The following is a 25,779-nucleotide window of genomic DNA, read 5'->3' as shown; positions in this document are numbered from 1 at the left end:
CAAAATATGAAAAGAAACCGAGACTCATTACAGTAAAATATTACTATGATTCTGCGAGGTAGAATTCTAATATCCTCTGCTGTTTACGTTTGTCAACAAAACAACTCGCGTTGTTGCTTATTATTTACTCATAATTGTTTGTGTTCCGTGTTAAAAACCCAATTTAAACTCAATATAGACTAGATGAATGTGCAAGCATGTCGATAACACACGAAGAACTTTCTAAATTGAAAGTAACGGACTTGAAAGCGAGACTAACAACCTTTGGATTGCCAACACAAGGTAAAAATGAGTTTTAACCAAATGCCGGGTGACATAGATTTTAACCTAGCTACCCTAAGGTGGAGAGCTTATCCTATACAGGTGAAAATTGTGATTTATTAGCCTATCCTATACTGGCGAAAATTGTGGGTAAATATATGATACTTTAATTTCTAGCCAAATACATGGACCATATATTTTTCATACTCGCTATCTTGTGTTTTGTCATTTTTATGCATTTCTGACCATGATTATTGGGTTTCATTGTATATTATTACATACTATTGTAACCTAAGGAAAAACTACTGTTTCTTATAGAAAAAATTACGCTCTCTTCGAAAATGACACTCGTTCCCGTCGCAAATTAATAGTTTCAGAAATAAATATACATCTATATCTTCCAATAATGGGGGACCCCCAGTGGGAACTCGGGGTTTTGGGTGGGGAAAACATACTGGGGAATCGATATATAAACGTAAAACAAGCCTTTTCTTCTCTATACATTACCTTCTTGAAATTATAATAACTGGAGGAAAATACAAAACAGTATATCTGGATAAACTTTGGAGGCGCCGTTACAAAGATTGTGTCATGAAAAAATACAGTAACCAGTGCTGCCAACGTCGATGTAGATCAAATGTTATTTTGTGACCTGTCATACTACTAGGCTAGGTTAGGTGGGTTTGTTAGGTTCTGTGCCCTTTTTGTACATTTTATATATTGAGTAAAACTTATATGGAGAAATTATTTACATTATGGAAATATCTATCATTACTATCTTTAGTAATGTCAACGTGCCGTTGGTAACTCTGTGTACCATACGTCAACGTTGGTAACACTGTGTATTATTGGTAACGTTGCTAATGTTATCGTTCGTTCGTAAGAGAAGTGACACCGTGCATCTTAAAGTTATCCGAATTGGTTGATCTGTTTGTTTCCCATTGAAATGAACATCAAATTCGCTTAATTCACGTTATTTACTATAGAAAAACAATTATATTTCGTTTCCCCAGTATGTTTTCCCCACCCAAAACCCCGAGTTCCCACTGGGGGTCCCCCATTATCGTAGGATATAGATGTATATATATTTCTGAAACTATTCATTTGCGACGGAAACGAGTGTCATTTTTGAAGATATCGTAATTTTTTCTGTAAGAAACAGTAGTTTTTTTCCTAGGTTACATTAGGATGTAATAATATACAAAATTACCGATTATTGGGGCAAACCACCCGTTCATGTTTACAAGAGCACATTCTCCATATACTACCAAATTATGCAAAGCTATTGTTTTTCTCTATTACTTTATCATAATTTAAAACAATTCTCCACATGGAAAATAAGATGGAATTATAAAAAAAAAAAAAAGTAGAGAATTATAGGGGTGTATGTATAGTAGCGGCCACCTGTGTGTATGGTGACGGCTGACTTAGAATATGGCAGTGTAAAGGGGGTCACAAGCCCCCTTTAGTTAAGTAGGTAAGGACACGGCTTGTTGGTTAGGTTAGAGGGAAAGGAGCCTTTGTATATCAGCGGCCAGTTCCTCATGCGTTGATTAAAATTGGACATCAGCTAACCTAAACTTTCCCCCCTAACCTAACCCTACAAGCTATGTCCTTGCCTACATACCTGCCGGGTGGGGGGGGCTAACGCCTCCCTGCGACCCCCCTTATGATGCTGTATTCTAACTTAACCATAATAATACATACAGGTGGCCGCTATCATACATACACACCCCGGGGGAAAAGTGGAACTGCCCGCTGATATACAAGGGCTTCTTAGAATACAGCAGTGTAAAGGGGGGTCGCAGACCCCTTTTTAGTTAAGTAGGTAAGGACACGGCTTGTAGGTTAGATTAGGGGAAAAAGTTGAATTGGCCGTTGATATACAAAGGCTCCTTAGAATACGGCTGTGTAAAGAGGGGTCGAAGGCCACCCTTTAGTTGAGTAGTTAAGGACATGGCTTTTAGGTTAGGTTAGGGGGAAAAGTGGAACTGGCCACTGATATACAAAGGCTATGAGTTATAAAAAACCTGGCCGGGTTTCTTCACTTAACGACCTGGAACTAACATCGACAACCAACCAAACAGAAGTGCGTGAACGCTTTTTCTATTTAAGTAAAGGTAGGAAAAATACAAATTATTTTAAAGATTTGTTATATATATTGAATAGTGGGTGTATATTCTTATTAGGTGGTCATTCCTAGATGAAAGGCATCTGCTCTATGATTACCGGGTAGTTAGATAAATATTTAAATCCTGCAAGAGCTTCATAACCAACACTAGCCTCAACCTCAGGGTGTATGCAACTTACTGCTTAGAATACTTGAAAGAAACAGACCACTACCCATCTGGGGAGGCCATATAGAGCCCGTGTTAGTCTCTTCCCCATGGAACAAACCTGTGTAGAAAGGATTGGGTTACTCTTGACCGAGCAAGAATTTAAAGACTAGACATTTTCCATAAGTGGGGTTTCGTCCCCTTCTGCTGATTGCCCATGTGGGCATTCCATCCAGACATTGGACCACATACTTCAGTGGGTTTGAACAGGGGCCAATCTGTACAGGTTTGGATCTCTACGAATGTAATCAGGGTGCTATGCTGTTGATAAATGTTGAAGCTATAAGATATGATGATGATTCCTAGACTGGTGAAATATATTTTAATTTTTTTTTGTACTTATGTGATTCTGACATTTAATTATTCATTTTATAAGACCATATCAACAGTAAATATTTCCTTTACCTCGTGTTAGTAAAGTTTAGTTACTGTATTTATCTGTACTGTGATGTCATATAGGTAAAAATAATTTTAATACTTATACATTTTACTAATTGATTCATATTTTTCAGGCTTGAAAAATGAACTGGTAGACCGTTTATATGAGCATTTGCATCCGGATGGGGATGATGGGGGACCCAAGGATATGGATGAGGAGAAGGATGGTAAGATTTTCAGTGGCTCTTCAGTTTGCATCCTTGATCTGAATTGTTTTAAATCACCAGCCATTGCTTCTTCTTCTTCTTCCCAGCTGGTTCCCATTTTTATATGGGGTCGCCGTTGTGGATGAGCCGTTTCCATCTTTTTCTATTCTGCGCTTCTGCCTCATCAATTCCCTTCTCCTGTAAGTCTCTCACACAGTCCCTCCATCTCTTTCTTGGTCTCCCTCTTATTCTTCTTCCCTGAACCTCCATCTCCATAGTATGTCTCCCAACGTGGTCCTCATCTCTCCTCATCAGGTGTCCATACCATCTCAGCCTCCCTTCATGCACTTTCTTTGATATTTCAACCACCTTTGTCGACCCCCTTATGTAGTCATTTTTTATCCGATCCTCTCTTGTCACCCCAGACATCCACCTAAGCCATTGCTTAATCCATCATTATCTGGATATCCAGTACTAAGTAATCTGAAGGTTGCTTCTTTTAAATTACATGCCAGTATATTTTGGCTAAATTGGTTTTGTTTATTGTTAGATAATACTGCACTAAATTATTCTCTTTGAAGTTTACATTTATCTATCAACTATTTGATAGATATATTATATTTTATGCTTACATATGATCAAATTACCTTTTATCCATCTACCCATGAGATACATTCGGAGAAAAAATACATATGTAATTATATTTTCTTTGAAGTTGTCCCAAGGCTTTGTTGTAGGTGTGTCATATGGGTAATTTGGCTGTGAAGTTTGAGGAACAGTTCACCTTTTCATTGACAGCATCTTATATCAATATACATATCAATTTTAATGAGTTAGTATTGGAGGGGACAGTTGTGGGTGAACTACAGTTCGTTTACGAGTTCTCATTGGCTGGTAACAGTTTAGAAGATAGTTGACAAGTTGTCATTGGCTGGTAACACTTTAGAGGATAGTTGACAAGTTGTCATTGGCTGGTAACAGTTTAGAAGATAGTTGACAAGTTGTCATTGGCTGGTAACAGTTTAGAGGATAGTTGACAAGTTGTCATTGGCTGGTAACAGTTTAGAAGATAGTTGACAAGTTGTCATTGGCTGGTAACAGTTTAGAGGATAGTTGACAAGTTGTCATTGGCTGGTAACACTTTAGAAGATAGTTGACAAGTTGTCATTGGCTGGTAACAGTTTAGAGGATAGTTGACAAGTTGTCATTGGCTGGTAACACTTTAGAAGATAGTTGACAAGTTGTCATTGGCTGGTAACACTTTAGAAGATAGTTGACAAGTTGTCATTGGCTGGTAACACTTTAGAAGATAGTTGACAAGTTGTCATTGGCTGGTAACACTTTAGAAGATAGTTGACAAGTTGTCATTGGCTGGTAACACTTTAGAAGATAGTTGACAAGTTGTCATTGGCCGGTAACACTTTAGAAGATAGTTGAGAAGTTGTCATTGGCTGGTAACACTTTAGAAGATAGTTGACAAGTTGTCATTGGCCGGTAACACTTTAGAAGATAGTTGACAAGTTGTCATTGGCCGGTAACAGTTTAGAAGATAGTTGACAAGTTGTCATTGGCCAGTAACAGTTTAGAAGATAGTTGACAAGTTGTCATTGGCTGGTAACACTTTAGAAGATAGTTGACAAGTTGTCATTGGCTGGTAACAGTTTAGAGGATAGTTGACAAGTTGTCATTGGCTGGTAACACTTTAGAAGATAGTTGACAAGTTGTCATTGGCTGGTAACACTTTAGAAGATAGTTGACAAGTTGTCATTGGCTGGTAACACTTTAGAAGATAGTTGACAAGTTGTCATTGGCTGGTAACACTTTAGAAGATAGTTGACAAGTTGTCATTGGCTGGTAACACTTTAGAAGATAGTTGACAAGTTGTCATTGGCCGGTAACACTTTAGAAGATAGTTGAGAAGTTGTCATTGGCTGGTAACACTTTAGAAGATAGTTGACAAGTTGTCATTGGCCGGTAACACTTTAGAAGATAGTTGACAAGTTGTCATTGGCCGGTAACAGTTTAGAAGATAGTTGACAAGTTGTCATTGGCCAGTAACAGTTTAGAAGATAGTTGATAAGTTGTCATTGGCCGGTAACACTTTAGAAGATAGTTGACAAGTTGTCATTGGCCGGTAACACTTTAGAAGATAGTTGATAAGTTGTCATTGGCCGGTAACACTTTAGAAGATAGTTGACAAGTTGTCATTGGCCGGTAACACTTTAGAAGATAGTTGACAAGTTGTCATTGGCCGGTAACAGTTTAGGAGGTAGTTGACAAGTTGTCATTGGCTGGTAAAACTTTAGAAGATAGTGCTTGAAAATTTGTTACAGTAATATAAAGGCTCTTTCGTATCGTCAGTCAGTACATGTATTCCACCAGGTTTGATGGTCTATGTTGCGTGTGTTGATTTTAGATTCAGCATCGAGTTTCTTGAGGCTTTCATTACTCTTTTTCAGATGATGATGAAAATCTTGAAGAGGAACAAGGAGGCGATGAAGATGACGGTGGAGGCGGCATAGGCCTTCCTCCCGATGACGAAGATGAGCAGCAGTCAACGGACATGGTAACAGAAGAGGATGAGGAAGGAGATACCCAGAGTCAGAGTTTGAGCGAACTCATCAGCAAGGCTCGAGAACAGGAGGAGGTTTGTTGTTTACCAGTGAAATCATAGAAGTATAGTAACTTCATAAAATTCAAACTTGCAGTGAATGTAAATATGTTGAGCAGGCTGATGTTAGTTTGTTTATGGAAGAAATTTTTAAAATTTGTTACTGTTCTTAAAGTACTGGGTGTTATTTTAATTGTACATTACTGTACTTCTCTTGTAGTTGATTTCATTATTTCCTATCCTCACGTGTCAATTTTTCCATAATTGCACCCTTGTGCTTATAGCATCCTGCTTTTTTCCATTAAGGTTTTAGCTTACCTAGTAATAGTAATACAGTAATAGTAACACCACAGCTTAACACACATCAACTCCTAAGATATCATTACCCATCAGCTACATTCATCACCAACATCTTCCTAAACCTGTTTACATCAGCCTCTCCCTTTAAGGAGGGTTTAACAGGAAATTATTTCTTCATCCTTATCTATCATTAGGTCTGTCTTCTTGGGCCTATTAAAGGTTTAAAAGGTTTACGTTCATTATTGATGGTATGATCTAACCTTTTTAAAATGTAAAGAATTTTGCTGAGAAATATCTTAAATTAATTGATTAGGTGCAGTGTGATTAGTGATAAGTAAAGTAAAGTTTATAACTACGAAGAAAGTACTGTTAGTTGTAGATTCTCTGTGATTTTGTAAGCGTTGACTATACAGTACTATAAGGTCTTTTTTATGTGTCATGAGGCTGGACCCTATAAAGCATCTGTTATGTTGAGGATTTACACTAGTTTTCTCTCAAGATGATTTTATTGTCTCACTAGTTTACACGACCTGTCAAAAAAGATAGCTAAATATTTAAATGGATATGCACACAATGATTCAACACTTCCCGCCCCTTCCCCCCATTCCTAACTACAAGACCCTGTCACCCAGGTATGACTGCTCCCTCTTCCCATACCCAGGGGATGGGGAGAGACTAGTGGTTATACATTTTTTCCGCTGAGCTTGACCGAAAAAGAAAAAAAAAACATGTATACCCTGTATATATATTTGATACTGTATTAATGTATATAGCCCTACACTTGCTCTCTATCATATAACGAAGATTCTACTTGGAAATAAGTAAAATTTATCAATAACTATTCTAGATTCAGATGAAATAATGCACTTTGGACGTCTGAAATGTAAAGTTATAGACAATGCAGACATTTTATTGCTATTATTCAAATTATACTTAATGTTTAATGTCTGTACAGTATTTGGATTCACAAGTTTTTGACAGATTATTTCCCCGTTTTCAGATGTTAGCACGACAGAGGCACCTGGAGGAAGAGCGTCTGATGCAACATAAAGTGCGAGAACAGCAGAGACTTATTGAAGAGCAGCAGCAACAAAAACAGCAAGCTAATTTGTTTAGGTTACAACAAGCTGCATTTATTGAAAAGCAGAGAGAAGAGCAAGAGAAGCAAGTACAGTTGCTGAGGCTTCAGAGGGAAGCTCTAATGCAGAAAGAAGAGGAACAAGGCAATGTTAATGTAAGTCTTATTTGGACAGTAGTCATTTTGGATGGATGGAGTGAAGAAAGCTCTGGGTGATAGGAGGATAGATGTGAGAGAGGCAAGAGAGCGTGCTAGGAATAGGAATGAATGGCGAGCAATTGTGACGCAGTTTCGGTAGGCCCTGCTGCTTCCTCCGGTGCCTTGGATGCCCGCGGAGGTAGCAGCAATAGGGATTCAGTGTTATGAAACTTCATCTGTAGTGAATAACGGGGTAGGGTGGGCTGTGGCACCCCTAGCATTACCAACCGAACTCTGTTGAGTCCCTTGTCAGGCTGGGAGGAATGTAGAGAGGAGAGGTCCCCTTTTCTATTTCATTTGTTTGATATCGGCTGCCCCCCCCCCCCCCAAAAAAAAAAAATTGGGGGAAGTGCCTTGATATATACATGTATTACAGATTTTTCGTGCCAAGTTCAAATTATTCTGTTCATGTTCTCAGGTCATCTTGAATTCTCTCGTAAAAATTTTATAGTTCAGTTGATGTGAAAGTTTTATAATTGTATTTCTGGCACCCTAGCAGTACCAGCTGAACTCGGTTTAGTCCCTTGTCAGACTGGGAGGAACGTAGAGAGGAGAAGTCCCCTTTTTGTTTCATTTGTTTGCTGTCGGCTACCCCCCAAAAGTGGGGGAAGTGCCTTGGTATATGTATGTATATGATTTGTGTTGAATGTTATCAATTCAAAAGATTGAAAATTTAAGTATAGGGCCTTAATTTTAAGATGACTTTTCTCATCTGGATGGATTGTTTGTGATGAAAAGATACAGTATCTTGAAACTAAGAACTTAAACTCAGATCCTCTAACTTTGAGGGTGGCTACTCAAATTTTCAGCTTTCAGGATGGATATTATAAGCACATTATACTTGGCTTACTACTTCTCACATTCACTTGATAGTCTAACAATTGGCTTTCTCCGACGCGATTAGAGGCCCAGCAGACTCTCACACCTGGCCCCTATAACAAAAATCTCATGGATCCTAACCTTCGGATCCAATGTGTTTAAGATCGTTGCAGAATTTTAAAGCAAATATCAAGGCTCATTCCAATGTAGCACTAGTTCATATAACATTACATTGGCGAGTCTGTACTGACAGCCCACTCATTGAAATTTATAGGTACAAAGGCCAGATTGTTAGCCTTGGTAAAAATGGCATTGTTTAAAGATTAGGATAGGTAAAACATATTTCTAATAATCTTTCTTACAAGTCAGTCCTAGGCTAACAGACAAAAAGGGAGTGGGGAAATTGTCCTTCAGTGAGAGGGGGCCAATGTCTCAGATGAAAGGAAGAGGCCTCAAAGCCGAACAGAGTAGCTGTGGTTTCTTCACTTTTTTTTTTTCCCCTTTTCATCTCTCGGTTTCGGCAGGCACGAGTCATTGGCTATGACATTGTAAAGCATTTATAGATACATAATGCCTAGAATACAAGCAATAATTTTGCATGAGTTGAACTTTCAGTAAAGAATTCTTTAGTCACTTGGTAAGGTTATCAGGGAAATCTGTTGGTCTTTAAGAGGTAACCAAGCAAGTTACCGCACATGTCAGGGGTTATTGACTAAAGCGGTCCTCTAGGGAATTCAGACTATGGTAGAGAAGACATCGTTTCAATCTTCTCATTCCATTCTTCTCTTTCTATCTCAAGTTTGAGTCTTGGAAAACTGAATTCCACTTAGACTGAACTTGCTGGATCGAGCTTCCTCTTAGGACTTGTTCCAAGCTGGAAGCCATATCCATAAACGACTGAGACATTCAGGCCTTGGGAGGACGAGGAACCTCAACGGGTGAATTACAAGTTCTGCAGTATCACACCTTCAGGGATATCTCCTATTCATCAATACAGACAGGATACTGACTTGTGGGCATGGCACCCAAGTCAAGCATATTCCAATCTTGGCGGGATCATCCTGCATGTCACTGCAACAGAGTTTGGAACAGGGGACACCCAAAAAATTTTTCTTATTGCTCTTTGGAGCACCAAGAGCCTTCATCACGTTCACATGATACTCGCAGGAGTCTTTCCTCTTTGGAGGCCAGGATTTGTCAAATGTACCTTCAAGCCATTCAGTGACACATTCTCCAACCCCTCAGAGATCAAAGCACCAATTGCCTCCTTGACCTCGAAGAGGAAGTATGTATGGGCCAGCTCTGTCTCTGAGACTGAACTACTATCTTCAACTCTTCCTGCTGAAGAGTACCGCCCTGGTTCCATTCCCGAACCATGTGTGTGCGTGTACAACAAAGCGAAGAACGAATTTGTGGAGGTTTGAGTCGTCCTCCATCTCTTCTCACCAAGATGCTGCTAGTGATTGGGATAACATGCTTCTCTGTCCTGTGAAGGCACTTGCTTGAAGAGACATGTCAACCTGTTCAAAGTCAACTTTACTTGTAGAAATTACCTGGGGGCTGGAGAGCGGTATGGTGTATCTGTTCAAAACTCTTGTGCTTCAGAGTGTCTACTGCTTCTCAGTTGTTTACGATCAGGGGATCGTGATAAATTGTGTGAAGTCAAATCTCATACCCTAGCAGAGGTTGAAGAACTTGAGTAGCTGATTGAAACAACAACAGTGGAAGTCTTTCCTTCAGATGATAGCATCAGCAAGCTCAAGAGGTACTGCGACTGTTAATGTCCAAGCTTGGTACTGGCAAAATCTTCTTGGTCTCCCTTTTATTATTATTATTGTTATTATTAATTGCTAGCTGAACTCAGCTGAGTCCCTTGTTAGGCTGGGAGGAACGTAGAGAGTAGAGGTCCCCTCTTTTGTTTTTGTTTCATGTGTTGATGTCGGCTACCCCCCAAAATTGGGGGAAGTGCCTTGGTATATGTATGTATGTATTAATTGCTAAGCTACAAACCTTTTTGGAAAAGCAAAATGCTATAAGCCCAGGGGCTCCAACAGGGAAAATAGCCCAGTGAGGAAAGGAAACAAGGAAAAAATAAATATTTTAAGAATAATATTAACATAAATATCTCCTATGTAAACTATGAAAACTTTAACAAAACATGAGGAAGAGAAATTAGATAGAATAGTGTGCCAAAGTGTATCCTCAAGCAAGAGAACTCTAACCCAAAATAGTGGAAGACCATGGTACAGAGGCTATGGCACTACCCAAGACTAGAGAACACTGGTTTGATTTTGGAGTGTCCTTCTAGAAGAGCTGCTTACCATAGCTAAAGAGTCTCTTCTACCCTTACCTAGAGGAAAATAGCCACTGAACAATTACAGTGCAGTAGTTAACCCCTTTGGTGAAGAAGAATTGTTTGGTAATCTCAGTGTTGTCAGGTGTGTGAGGACAGAGAGGAGAATCTGTAAAGAATATGCCAGACTATTCGGTGTATGTGTAGGCAAAGGTAAAGTGGACCGTAAGCAGAGAGAAGGATCTATGGAAACTTTTAACCCACCAATTAGTGAGTTTCCCAATTTTGAAGGATGAAAGGGTTGTGTACGCATGGGAACAAATAGATTTTAAAAGTAATGTCAAGTTAAACCTCCAACATCAACCACTCTTGAGTTGAGCCGAAAGTCAAAAGTGAAGTCCTCAATGGCCGTATCACCCCCACTTGAGACATGTCTGTTTTAAAGGAATGTGTTATTTTTATCAAAACTGTGCCATAGTCGATGCTGTGTTTAGCATACCTTTGATTGTATAATTTTGCAATCTAGTTTTTTATGACTTTATCTCCTCTTAATAGAAGCAATCTTTGTTGCAATTCAATGGTTTTCTATTTCTTTGCAACCAAACATAATTTGATTATATAATTTCATAATTAATCAGCCATAGCAATATTTATAACTATAAAGAATGATGTTAATGTTATAACCTGAGGCGTGTACATAAACTATAACAAAGACCAGATCGTTATTCTTCGTTGGTCCAAATTGGACTTGCTAGCAAATAATTACCATAGTAAAAACAATAATAAAATAGTGATAATAAAATTTGTCATAAAACGTAGATGACAGAGTACCAGATGGGCAATATTAACTTGAAAAACTACTGAAGCGAACAAAACCAAAATGGCTGCCGTTACCGAGGCAGGCCAAGCCGCTTCCCAAACTAAAATCCACATTACTGGAAAAATAACAAAAGCCCGGTACTGAAAAAAACTGTCAAAACAAACTATGGTACTTAACATTGGTAAAGGTGAAGTAGCAGCGTCAGTCGTGTTGAATTAACGACAATCACATGCGAAAACACCGAGCAAAACAAATTGCGACTTTGCGGGCAAGTCCAAAACAGAAGGATGACCTGGAGGGCGCGCGAGGTAGGTGTCGGTGGGTTAGTCCAACTGTGTTCTCTAGGGCCTGTCACGGCCTTCCCCTTTGATGAAGGGATTATCTAAATGAAAGACAGTCTGTGAATAGTGGTTTTCACACCCCCCTGTTGTATACACGACACCCACAAGGTGATCGCGCGAGGGTAGTAACCTCTGCATTCCATGCTTTTATCTTTCTCTAGTATATTTGGAAGATTTATATTAGAAAAGTGTAAAGAAGGACTTCTTTTCACCGGGCGTCACAGGTCTCTTCCCAGAAATAGATTTTTCCTTCGTCAAAATCCCTTATGGCCGCGGGGGCATAAAAACAAGAATAGCGCCAACGTTATCCCCTGCGTGTCGTAAGAGGCGACTAAAAGGGATGGGACGAGGGGGCTTGGAACCTCCTCTCCTGTACCTACATCCTGTGAGACATCGACAAAGAGATGGAGCTGGGGGGAGAGTGACTGCTCCCCGCACTCTAGTTTTGGGGTTTTTGAATGTGCGTGGATGTAGTACGATAGAGAGTAAAAGATGTGAGATTGGAAGTATGTTTAGGAATAGAAGGATGGATGTACAGTATTGGCCTTGTGTGAGACGAAGATAAAAGGAAAGGGTGAAGTGATGTTTGGTGAAATGCCTGATAGTGTGTCTGGTATTGAAAGGGGAAGAGCGAGAGAGGGTGTGGCTTTATTGCTGAGTGAATGGATGACAGGTAAAGTAGTGGAATGGAAGGAGATATCATCTAGGTTAATGTGGGTAAGGGTTAGGTTGGGTAGGGAATGTTGGGCGTTTGTCAGTGCGTATGGGCCAGGTAGTGAGAAAAGTGAAGAAGAGCGGAATGAGTTCTGGAATGAATTAACTAGGTGTGTAGAAGGAATTATGTAGTTGTCATGGGTGACTTAAATGCTAGAGTGGGCGCTGGAGAGGCAGAAGGTGTCATTGGGAAGTATGGCGTACCAGGTGAAAATGAGAGTGGTGAGAGACTGGTAGATATGTGTGTTGAGCAAGAGATGGTGATAAGTAATAGCTTTTTCAAAAAGAAAGATAAAAATAAGTATACATGGGTAAGAGTGGCAAATGGAAGAGTAGTAGAAAGGGCATTAATGGATTATGTGTTGATAACTAAAAGAATGTTTGGAAGATTGAAAGACGTGCACGTGTTTAGGGGTATGGCTTACGGTATGTCTGATCATTATTTGGTGGAAGGAAAATTAGTTGTAGCAAAAGAATGGGGGAATAGAGTAGGTGGATGTAAAAGGGAGGTAGTGAGGGTTGAAGAGCTAATAAAACCGAGGGTAAAAAGTAAATATCAGGAAAGGTTGGAAATGATATATGACGAAGTGAAAGTAAGAGAAACTGGCAATTTAGAGGAGGAGTGGAAGTTAGTAAAAGAAAATTTTGTTGGGATTGCAAGTGATGTGTGTGGAAAGAAGATTGTTGGAGGCAGCATGAGGATGAAGGGCAGTGAATGGTGGAATGAAGGAGTGAAGGTAAAAGTGAAAGAGAAAAAGAGGGCTTTTGAAGAATGGCTGCAGAGTAATAGTATAGAGGAGTATGAAAAATATAAAGAGAAAAATGTGGAAGTAAAGCGCAAGGTACGTGAGGCAAAGAGGGCAGCTGACCTGAGGTGGGGTCAGGGATTGGGTCATTCATATGAAGAGAATAAGAAGTAGTTTTGGAAATAAGTGAAGAGAGTAAGGAAGGCTGGCTCAAGAGTTGAAGAGACAGTGAAAGATGGAAATGGAAGGTTGTTAAAAGGAGAGGAGGCAAGGAAAAGATGGGCGGAATATTTTGAAAGTTTACTGAATGTTGAGGATAATAGGGAGGCAGATATAATTGCTGTTGCAGGTGTTGAGGTGCCAGTGATGGGAGATGAGAATGAGAGAGAGATTACAATAGATGAAGTGAGGAGAGCACTAGATGAAACGAGAGTAGGAAAAGCATCTGGTATGGATGGTGTGAGAGCTGAGATGTTGAAGGAGGGGGGTGTGACTGTACTTGAATGGTTGGTGAGATTGTTTAATGTGTGTTTTGTGTTGTCAATGGTACCAGTAGATTGGGTTTGTGCATGTATTGTACCACTATATAAGGGTAAGGGAGATGTGCATGAGTGTTGTAATTCAAGAGGTATTAGTTTGTTTAGCGTAGTTGGAAAAGTGTATGGTAGAGTACTGATTAATAGGATCAAGGGTAAAACAGTGAATGCAATCTTAGAAATACAGGGTGGTTTTAGAAGAGGTAGGGGTTGTATGAATCAGATTTTTACAGTTAGGCAGATATGCGAGAAATATTTAGCAAAAGGTAAGGAGGTGTATGTTGCGTTTATGGATCTGGAGAAAGCATATGATAGAGTTGAAAGGGAAGCAATGTGGAATGTGATGAGGTTATATGGAGTTGATGGAAGGTTGTTGCAAGCAGTGAAAAGTTTCTACAAAGGTAGTAAAGCATGTGTTAGGATAGAAAATGAAGTGAGTGATTGGTTTCTGGTGAGAGTGGGGCTGAGACAGGGATGTGTGATGTCACCGTGGTTGTTTAACTTGTATGTTGATGGAGTGGTGAGAGAGGTGAATGCTCGAGTGCTTGGACGAGGATTAAAACTGGTAGACGAGTATGATCATGAATGGGAGGTAAATCAGTTTTTGTTTGCGGAAGATACTGTACTGGTTGCAGGCACAGAAGAGAAGCTAGGACGATTAGTGACAGAATTTGGGAGAGTGTGTGAGAGAAGGAAGTTGAGAGTTAATGTGGGTAAGAGTAAGGTTATGCGATGTACAAGAAGGGAAGGTGGTGCAAGGTTGAATGTCATGTTGAATGGAGAGTTACTTGAGGAGGTGGATCAGTTTAAGTACTTGGGGTCTGTTGTTGCAGCAAATGGTGGAGTGGAAGCAGATGTACGTCAGAGAGTAAATGAAGGTTGCAAAGTGTTGGGGCAGTTAAGGGAGTAGTAAAAAATAGAGGGTTGGGCATGAATGTAAAGAGAGTTCTATATGAGAAAGTGATTGTACCAACTGTGATGTATGGATCGGAGTTGTGGGGAATGAAAGTGATGGAGAGACAGAAATTGAATGTGTTTGAGATGAAGTGTCTAAGGAGTATGGCTGGTGTATCTCGAGTAGATAGGGTTAGGAACGAAGTGGTGAGGGTGAGAACGGGTGTAAGAAATGAGTGAGCAGCTGGAGTGTATATGAATGTGTTGAATGGTTTGGCCATGTTGAGAAAATGGAAAATGGCTGTCTGTTAAAGAAGGTGATGAATGCAAGAGTTGATGGGAGAAGTACGAGAGGAAGGCCAAGGTTTGGGTTGATGGATGGAGTGAAGGAAGCTCTGGGTGATAGGAGGATAGATGTGAGCGAGGCAAGAGAGCGTGCTAGAAATAGGAATGAATGGCGAGCGATTGTGACGCAGTTCCGGTAGGCCCTGCTGCTGCCTCCGATGCCTTAGATGACCGTGGAGGTAGCAGCAGTAGGGGATTCAGCATTATGAAGCTTCATCTGTGGTGGATAATGTGGGAGAGTGGGCTGTGACACCCTAGCAGTACCAGCTGAACTCGGTTGAGTTCCTTGTTAGGCTGGGAGGAACGTAGAGAGTAGAGGTCCCCCTTTTTGTTTTTGTTTCTTATTGATGTCGGCTACCCCCCAAAATTGGGGGAAGGGCCTTGGTATATGTATGTATGTATTTAAATTAATATTAAAAAATAAATATTCTTGGACGAGAAGGAGCAGTAATGTAATGTTGGAGATAAATGTTGAAAATTATGAGTACCGTATATACTCGTGTGATGTTCGACCTCCTTATTTTGCCTTCAAAATCATGAATTCATCATATACCTCATGTAATGTTCAAGTCTGGATTTTGGCAGTAGGCTAGAGGTCTTTTATCTCCAGCATACCATAATTACCAACAAAGTAAGGGTTATGCCTAAGTGCGACAAACAAATGTATAAAACAAATCGGAACAACACCTAAATACTAACATCTGTTTACAATAACAATTGAGTATTCAGCGTACATTTTCTAGCGAACACTTTGGTTGCAAACAGCCGATTATCATCACCGCCTAATAGCTTTCAAAAGCAAGCAAACACTACAAGTAGCAAACAAAATTAGTTCATCGTTTTGAGTAACAAATTACCATTACCGGTAATTGCAGGTAATTACGGTGATTATAATTACCCGTTATGCTAATCATTTTTTTTCCTCACAATATATATGAATAAGAATTTACTCATAACCCATCAAGATGTCTACCAAGAAATATAAAAAATTTACAGCAAAATTCAAGCTTCAAGTTATTGCAGCCGCTGTCCGCTGAAACAAATAACGTTCAAGCCGTAAAAATGTTTGGAGTTACCGAAACTAGCGTTCGAACTTGGAGAAAAAAAATGTGGTTTTAATTAAGAAAAATTTTTTGCGGTTTATTATTAATGTCAATTAATATACCATACCAAGTAAAATAAAATGAGCATAATTTTTTCATTAACCATATCACGTTATAACATACGCAACCCGACTGTTTGCTAGCTTCATACCTGCTGCGTTATGGTAGTCATTACTCGTAGCGGAAAAAAACTATTTATGATGGTTTAGGAAATAAAATCCATGCTAATAATATGCCTGGTGTTAAATGAACATGGTTAGTACTGTATATATAGGCCTAGCCTATGTTTACCTACCGGTAGGTAACCTTATATACGTGTAAGTATAGCCTACGATTACCTACCGGTAGGTAGCATAGCCTAGGGTAATGTTCGCGTAGGCCTAGCTTACGTTTACCTACCGGTAGGCCAGAAATTTTTACTTTTTCAAATATATATCTCGTGTAATGTTCGACCCTTACTTTTTTAACTGAAAAATAGGCCTTAAAAAATTGAACATTACCCTATTATATACGGTACTTGGTATGCCCTGAAGTTTTTTTTTTAAGAAATGCATAGTATGGGTACACATACTTGGAATCAGTCATTTGTACAGCCTTTAATATCAAATGTTTTGATATTGTTATTATAACTTAATTTGTTTAAAATTTGTCTGTACATGATTTCCAAGATTTCACTCAAGTAATCAAATGTTTTTCAATTTTAGATAATCCAGAGTATGGGAAATTTATATTCAAATTCTTATGAGTTCCTTAATTTTGGTAGAAATCTAAGTAAAATATTAACACAAAAAATGCATTGTGTGGCAAGATTATTATTTATGTATTTCTTTTCAGTTACCTCCTGCTCCCCCTGTTGCTCCTGTTGTATCCGCACCTCCGACTCGCATGACAGGGCCATCGCCAAGTGTGGGAACAGTACCAGTCTTGGGACCTCCAGGAATAAAAGCATCGGTCGTCGTCCCTCCGCCACCTGCCCCCTTTCCTCCGAGACCTCAGGGCCCTATTCCTTTAAGTGCTCCACCGACAGGATTTACAGGCACAGGACCCAGTCCTCCAGGCCCACCGGTACCTCCTGTTCCTCCAGGTCCACCTGTTCCACCAGGACCAGGGGGACCTGTACCAGTGACCAATCCAGGCATATTAGGTCCTTCCCCTGGACCAGCCCCCAAACCACCTGCACCTCAGCAACCAGCTCTACCAAGGCCACCCATGATACCAGCTCCAGCTCCTCGACCCCCTGCTCCTCCTATTAATACACAGCGGCCCCCTGTATCAATGCAAAATACACCACCTAGGCCATCGGTATGTTTGAAAGTATAATTATTGTTACACTTCATTCCATCTTGTCTTATATGTATTTGTCCATACAATAATGAGCCTCATTTGTTCCTAGATATAATACAAACCTTCAAACTTAAATAGAAGACTGACTTCATAACCGGACTTCACCTACACAGGTGGCTGTTTTGATCTTTTGCTTTTCCTTTGATTGAATAAATTGTCTTGCAGCCATGTTCGAGGGATACCCATGGAAGGGATATACAGTGTTTCCTGATAATTTTAATTGTTTTAAAATTTTCTCTGCTACATACCTGTTGCTGTTCTATCCCTTATGTCTGTACCAAGGAAGTTGGTTTTCCTTGGATATTGCTCTGCGGAAGGAGTTCCTCTGTCACCAAGTCTAATGAGAGAGACACGTTGCCATTTGTTTTTTTCACCATCTGCCAATCCCAGAAGCTGTGCTGGTGTGGTCTCCCTTTATCTTCAGTGCATTTTTTGAGATGACTGTGTAGAAGACGTCATCATAGAAGGCCAAGAAGTTTGATTGATAGGAATTACTTATGTGTAACTCTTGCCGTTTCTCTCTGAGGGAGAGACGGTACCATACCAGAAACCTCCCTTCTTGAGTGAATGCAAAGAGGTGTCCCATAGCAGGAAGAAATATCAGCACACAACAAGGGAGGTTTTTGGGTACTCATTAATTAGGGGTGTATTCACACCTTTTACCTTCTCTCAGTCTCTTGCTAGGAGGAGTGAGGGCCAAAAGTTGTCCCAAAGCAGGAAGAAATGACAGGTCTCACAACGCTCATACTAAGTATACACACTGTCAATTGGGATGAAGGGCTCTGCACTCCCTTCGCATTCCTGGACGATCTCTTTCGGGAAAGATAAAGCAGTGAGTGCCAAAGATATATTGGCAATTCATGCTACTCCTGCTTCCCCTTTGCCTGTTGCGGTTCCAGAGACAATGGGTGAATTTTCAGGACTCCTGGCAAGGAAGAGATCCCTGAGGCACAGGACAACCAATCAGTCTGACTCTCCATAGTCTGTATGGTTCCTTTGCATGGTTTCATGGAAGGAGCAGTGCCGTACGAACACCCAACACCCAGAATAGAAAGGCATTTAGGTACAAGGTACAGGGCTCATGACTGTGCTACCAGGGCCAATTCTTGAGTGCTGTTGATCAGGACAAAGATCATTGCTTTCATCACCTCTCCAGCCAGGTTATACTTCGGCGACAGTATTGCTTGAAATCGCCCTACAGGTTAATACTGCTTCCTTGACATAGCTCTTCCAATACTCAGAGACTGATCCATGACTTAGTTTACCCAGAAATCAAGATCTTCAAATTAGGTCATGCATTGGAGGTTGGAACTGGTGACTTTTCAATCCAGACCCAGCAGTCTTATTAGCACCGCAGTGTTACTTGAGGAGAACAACATCTCATATAAAAGTGTTGAAATTTTCTCATTAGTCAGCAGAAACAAGAAGGAAGTTTTTCCAGCCACTTTTCTATCCGGCTTGGTGATGGTGCGTGCTTGCAGATGCGACTATGGTCAGTGCTTACCTCTGCCATATCAAGGAAGAACTCCCAAGCCTAGCCCTATCAGTAGCAATCTTGTACCTGTTAACGTACATGGAGCTAAAGGTGTCAGACCCCCTTTGCCTCTCTCTCTGTCTTATGGACAAAGACCACAGACCCTTAGACCCCTTTGTCTTAGGTCCTGAATGGGCTGCTCAGTAGTTGCGTAACACTCCCAGCTCCCTCATTCAACTAAAGTCTCATTGCTAGAGCAAATTATTTGGTCTCATTTTGTGGGAGGTTGATATCCATACTCACTGTGCATCTGGAATGCCTGAAAAGGTGTACGGTTTAGGTTTCTTTCAGTAGGAGTTGCGGAAAGCAGCTACCAAATGATTTTCTAAACTGGTTTTTAGGGGAATTTATTCTGCAAGACTAAAGCTTTTATACCTGTGTAGTCTTTGGTAGAGTTTTTTTTTTTTTTATTAAAACCAGAGGTTAAAGGTAAGAAATTTTTCACAAACCTTTGCACTGCGAGATTAAATGTGAGAACTAGCTAAGTTGTCATTATCTCCTCCGCCTGTAGACGCAAAGGGCCTCAGTTAGATTTTGCCAGTCGTCTCTATCTTGAGCTTTTAAATCATTACTTCTCCATTCGTCATCTCCTACTTCACGCTTCATAGTCCTCAGCCATGTAGGTCTGGGTCTTCCTAATCTTCTAGTGCCTTGTGGACACCCGTTGAAAGTTTGGTGAACTAATCTCTCTTGGGGAGTGCAAAGAGCATGACCAAACCATCTCCCATCTGCCCCGCACTATGATCTCATCCATATATAGCACTTGAGTAATCTCTTATGGTTTCATTTCTAATCCTGTCCTGCTATTTAACTCCTAATATTCTTCTGAGGTCTTTGTTCTCAAATGTACTACAAAATCTGTTGGATATTGATTCATTGTCATACCACGACTCATGTCCATACACTGATCTTACTAAACTTATATATAGTCTGATTTTTAAGTGTAATTTCAGGTGATTTGATTTCCAAATTTAATTTAATCTAGCCATTGTCTGATGTGCTTTTTTTCAATCTTTCATTAAACTCCAATTCTAAAGACTGTATTAGAGATCATAGTTCATAAAATTTTTAAATGATTCTACCTCATTAATTCTTTTTCCTTCGAATGATATTTCATCTTCCATTGCATATTCCGTTCTCATCCTCTGTTTTACTTCTATTTATCTTGAGCCCAACCTCCTGTGATATTTCATGCATTCTGGTAAGCAGGTTTTGCAAGTCCTGTGGTGTTAGGATAATAAGGGCAGCGTCATCAGCATACTCTAGGTCAGTTAATTTCTTATTACCAAACCAGTCCTATCCTTCTCTACCATCTCCAATTGTTCTATGCGTTACAAAATCCCTGAGGAGGATGAGTAACATAAGTGACAACACATTCCTTTGGAGTACTCCGCTGTTCACTGAAAATTCATTTGATAGGACGCCACTAACATTAACTTTGCACTTACTGTGCTCATGAAAAGACTTAATCAAATTTACATATTTAAGGGGAACTCCATGATAACGCAGGACTGTCCACAAAAGTTGCCGGTGCACACTATTAAAGTCTTTTTTTATAGTCCAAAAATGCCATTAACAGTGGATTGTTATATTCTACACATTGCTGTACAACTTGTCTTAGAAAATTAGAATTTGGTCAGCTACATTGTCTCCCTTTGAAATTTTCTGGCAACTAGCACTTAATATACTGAATATCAATTTTGTGTTTGTTTGTGTAAACTTCCATTAGTTGGTTTGCTCAATGATTCTTCCTTCCAATTATGTTTTATCTTAATTTTTAACCATACATATAACCAATTTCTCAGTTGCTGCTGCCAGGAATTCGTGGTTTTCATGTATTAATTACCTGTGCAGTAGTGAATTGTCTACATTATATTTTATTATTTATTCTATTCACTTTTTTTTTGTTAAATATAAAAAATAAAAGTAGGAGCTTAGAGAGGAAAGGTCCCCTTTTGTTCCTTTGTTTGATGTTGACTACCCCCCAAAATTAGGGGCAGTGCCTTGGTAAACAGATAGATAGATTCCCTTCATTTTTTATAGGCTGTAGATATTTGAATTAATGTTGAATCTGGTCAAAGACCATGGTCTTTAGGCCTGGTCCATAAGAACATAGTCAATTATGAATGAGACCAACTGCTACAAAAATGATCATGGTAATATGTTTGCACAGAACAGTGGCTTATTTGCTTTAAAATACAGCATTAAATGTCAATGTAGATACTGTATTAGGAAGGATAAGGGAAGATAACCTTGATGTAAGTTAGTATTTTACCCGATACTGCTGTACATAACTATTCAACTAATTTTTCAGTTGCCAGTGCCAGGATTATTAGGGGTGTCCCCGTCAGCCATTGGCCCACCGGGAGAAGCGTCTGATAAGAATGAAAAACCTCCTCCACTGATGTCCTTGCAGGTTTCAGCACCTAAAGAAGAACCACCTAGGGAAGTTAAACTCCCGCAGGCTTTAGAGCAGGCTCTTGCTTTCAAGACGGAAAGAGCAAAACAGGTACTGTATATAAATTGTATCATTGCTGATATGATTATTATTGAACTTCAGAAATTCAAACTTTGCAAATGCTTTTCTGGTGAACAGGTTGACATTAAGTTTTGTTTTACAGTTTGTATTTTTATTAATTGCTTATATATAGTCAATTTTCTATTTTTCTTTCTTCACTGGACTACTTTCCCTGTTGGAGCCCATGTGTGTGCTGCATTCTGGTTTTCCAACCAGGGTGTAACTTGGCACATAATGATAATTATAATAATGATGATGCGGTATCCCATATTGTGGGAAGTATATAACCATAAGTTAAATTTTATAAATATACATATATTTCCTTTGTAATTGCTATTTGTATTACAATGGATTTAGGCTTTCCACAGTTTTCTAATTTGATTATCACTATAATTTTTGCTTGTTAATCTAAGTTGATTAAATTCACCAGACTTCAACATTGTTGGGTCTCAACATTCCTTTGATATTAAACTCCTAAAGTGCTAAAGAGAAGCTAAAGGTGGCTGGTAAAACTACTTCGCAGGCATGTATAGTTTTATCAATTAGAATTTAATGTAGGTTCTCCATAGAATAAGAAAATTTTCTGAAGTATTGGAAGAGCATTTTCAAATGATTAATCAAAGAATTGTTAAGAAAGCCTTGTAAAACTAGAAGATAATTAATAGAAAATATTACAAATGCCAGAGAAAAATAGTTTCGTTACATACTCTAAAGGTTTATTCCCACAAATAAAAAATATGCATACAGTGCTTTCCTACATTTGAAACAATCACTAATTATTATGGGAGTTCCATCTGCAGCTGGCTGGTTTTTTAATTTGATGTTAACCTTAAACTCATATTGCTAGTAAATCATGGAAATTTTCATATTGGTCGTAAAATTAGATAATTTCTTATTTTATGCAAATAAGGGATTTTGCCGAAGGAAAAATCTATTTCTAGGCAAGGAACCTGATAGAGGAATGAAGATAAGGGGTGGGGAGATGTAGGGGTGTAGGGGGATGTTGATGAAGGAGAGGTCTAATTGGTGAGGGATCTATGGGCGTGGTTCAATCACGCCCCAGTTTTCTATACCAACACTCAAAGAGTGAGTGAGCTAGGTTTATTCCTGGCATTCCATGCATCTCTCTTTTTCTCTGGTATATTCAGCAATAACTATGCCTTAGAGATGGTGCTAGAGGAGCATTTCACGGAGCGACACAGGTCGAGCCCAGAAATTCGTACATTTAGCCTTATTATTCCTGTTTTAATTTATCTTTCTTGTGAAAATATAAATTACAATTATGAATGTATCTAAACAGGTTGGCGTCAACCCGGAAGATGTTGAAAAAGTTGAGCGAGAGGGTGTTGCTGGAATGGATAACCTGGAAAATATTTCACCTCAAACCCGTATACCAGTACCTCTTGTCAAAGGACCTTTTATGCCACCTGTGTATGAAGATGACGATGATGACATGCCGGAAGAACCTCCTACTAAGAACAGGCAGGAAAAGAAGAAGAAGAAGAAAAAGAAGAGGAAGGGTCGGAACAGGTTCCAAGAAGAACTAGAGAGAACCCAAAAGGAATTGGCCAAACTTGAGAGGAGTGAAAATGATGACCCAAATGTAGAAATTGAGTATATTCAGGACACAATTGAACTGGAAGTTACTGATCCAAATTACAGTCATTTCACAAAAATTTTTGAAACCTTCCGTATAGCCGAGCCAGAGCCAAAAGTTGAAGAAGAGAAAGTAGCCATCAAGACGGAAATTGCCACAGCAGAGTTGAAAAAGAATTTAACTAAAGTACCAGGTGTGCCCCCAGATGATGATGATGATGACGATGACGAGGAAGACGACATGAAGAGAGATGATGATGATAAACCGAAGCTTTCTAAAAGAAAAATGAAACTCTTAAAACGGATGAGCATTGCTGAACTAAAACAAACTGTTAGTCGTCCGGATGTTGTTGAAATGCATGATGTTACCGCAAAGGATCCAAAATTATTGGTACATTTGAAAGCAACAAGAAATACGGTACCTGTTCCAAGGCACTGGTGCTTCAAACGTAAGTATTTGCAAGGTAAAAGAGGTATTGAAAAACCGCCTTTTGAACTACCAGACTTCATTAAGCGAACTGGAATCATGGAGATGCGAGCAGCATTACAAGAGAAGGAAGACCAGAAAACCTTAAAAGCAAAGATGAGGGACAAGGTTCGTCCTAAAATGGGGAAGATCGACATCGATTATCAAAAGCTTCACGATGCCTTCTTCAAGTGGCAGACGAAACCAAAAATGACCATTCATGGAGATCTTTATTATGAGGGAAAGGAGTTTGAAACAAAGATGAAGGATAAAAAACCTGGTGAAATGAGTGACGACCTAAGGATAGCTCTTGGGATGCCTGTTGGAGCTAATGCCCATAAGGTCCCTCCTCCGTGGCTTATTGCCATGCAACGTTACGGTCCTCCTCCGTCTTATCCCAATTTAAAAATTCCAGGGTTGAATGCACCAATACCTGAAGGATGTACTTTTGGTTATCATGCTGGTGGTTGGGGTAAACCTCCAGTCGATAACATGGGGAAACCTATCTATGGAGATGTCTTTGGAACTCAGAGTAAGGACTTTGATTCTCCCTTAGCCGAGGAGGAGGTCGAACGCACTATGTGGGGTGAATTGGAGAGTGAGAGTGAAGAGGAATCAGAAGAGGAAAGCGAGGAGGAATCTGACGAGGACGTCAGTGGATTGGTGACACCAGGTGAAACGGGTCTGGTCACTCCATCAGGCATCAGCTCCTTACCAGCTGGTCTAGAAACCCCGGATATGATAGAGTTGCGTAAAAAGCGCATGGAAACTGAGATGGAAGGTGGCGACACCCCAGCCTTGTATACAATTCTTCCGGAGAAACGAACGGAGACCATGGGACGTGCAATGATGGGCTCTACGCACACGTATGACATTGCTGCAGCTGCTGCTGCTGTGGGGGCTGCAAGTGGAGTAAGCAGATCAGCTCCACAAGGAGTAGAAGTAGCTCTGGATCCTTCCGAGTTGGATCTTGTAGACACTGATGCCATGGCGGCTCGATATGAGGCTACGCTCCGAGAACAGCAGAAGGGAGAAGAGGAAGATTTCTCAGACATGGTAGCAGAACATGCTGCCAAGCAGCGTAACAAGAGGAGAAAGCAGCAGCAAGATCAGAGTAAACCAGCAAAAAAGTACAAAGATTTCAAGTTCTGATTTGGAGTTCACGTGGGTATGTTTTTTTGTCATATTTTAAATGTATTGAAGAGGGGAATCATGTTCATGTGGTTGTAGTTATTTTCCCATATCTCTCTTAGATCTGTATCTGCACTTGAAACCTCAATGAACTGTACCAACTATGAAAGGTAGTTTTAATCCATGTCATTGCCTATGACCACTTATACTAAGGATTTTTTTTATTGTAACTTTCAATTGCAGTCAGTCCTCCTTATTCGTGGGGTTAGGTAAACAGGCGCGGAAACTTAGAATCCGCAAATACTTGCTGCTCTAGGGTGGGTTAACTCTAAACCTAATAACTCGCTGCCAATTGCCTTTGCACGGTCAAATGATACACAAAGTATACCTTCTGTACCACCTGATATTGTTTTTACTTAGTTTCTGTGACAGTATAAGTATTGTATTATGGTATGAATACAATTCGATAAGAATAATGTACATGTAGACTTGTGACCATAAGACCGGTACACATAACACTATTCATCTGGTAGTTTTATGTACATATCACATATCCTAAAACCTCTGTAAGCAAACTGGATATGTATAGATTCTTTACATCAAATCACGATTCTGCACAAAAAATACCAAAGCGGTAGATGCACATGCAAGGAGAGACGACGCATGACCGAGGCCAAGTGAGCAAGAGATGGGGAGAGGGAAATTACTTGAAGGAACACGGTCGGTTTAAAATCCTTGGGCTGCTCGAGTACTTATTGCGAATACGTGATTTGTAATAATAAGTTATACGGTTCTCTGTATCGCGAATGAACGAATACGTGAAGATAGAACCCGCTAAGAAGGAGGGCTGACTGTATAAGTTGGTGGTAGTAAATATTAGTCTTTATGTCTACAGTACTATAGTTTATAATTGATATCTTCAATAAAATAAAGAAATATAATAAAAAAGACCTTGAAATATATTACTTTTTTTTTCAATGAAAGACTTCATAAAGAATATGACCAATTTTTTGGGGAAAAAAAGGTTTGCAGAAATAAAAAACACTGAAATTTACACCATAGAAAAGGTTTCATTTTAGAGAATTAGTGTCCAGTATGAAGGGTAGCCCACCTCTATGATGCTCTTCCTTTATTCACAACTCAGGGGAATCTTACTTTACTGTACTTTTATAAATTTTCATATTTATTTGTAGCAGTAGAAGGAACTGGCA

General features: G+C 39.6%; 1 protein-coding gene across 1 annotated transcript; it reads left to right on the top strand.

The window, feature by feature from the left end:
• Nucleotides 1–67: 67 nt before the first annotated feature.
• LOC137655785 (splicing factor 3B subunit 2-like) lies at nucleotides 68–24,737 on the top strand. The gene is made up of 7 exons (XM_068389926.1): nucleotides 68–282; nucleotides 3,110–3,202; nucleotides 5,641–5,828; nucleotides 7,093–7,326; nucleotides 16,814–17,281; nucleotides 21,172–21,366; nucleotides 22,676–24,737. Exons 1-7 carry the CDS (start codon nucleotides 198–200, stop codon nucleotides 24,587–24,589), a joined length of 3,177 nt encoding a protein of 1,058 aa, XP_068246027.1. The 5' UTR covers nucleotides 68–197; the 3' UTR covers nucleotides 24,590–24,737.
• The last annotated feature ends 1,042 nt before the right edge of the window (nucleotides 24,738–25,779 follow it).

This window comes from Palaemon carinicauda, chromosome 16, assembly GCF_036898095.1.
Source record: "Palaemon carinicauda isolate YSFRI2023 chromosome 16, ASM3689809v2, whole genome shotgun sequence".
Lineage (NCBI taxonomy): Eukaryota > Metazoa > Arthropoda > Malacostraca > Decapoda > Palaemonidae > Palaemon > Palaemon carinicauda.
This window is presented reverse-complemented; position numbering and strand designations above follow the sequence as displayed.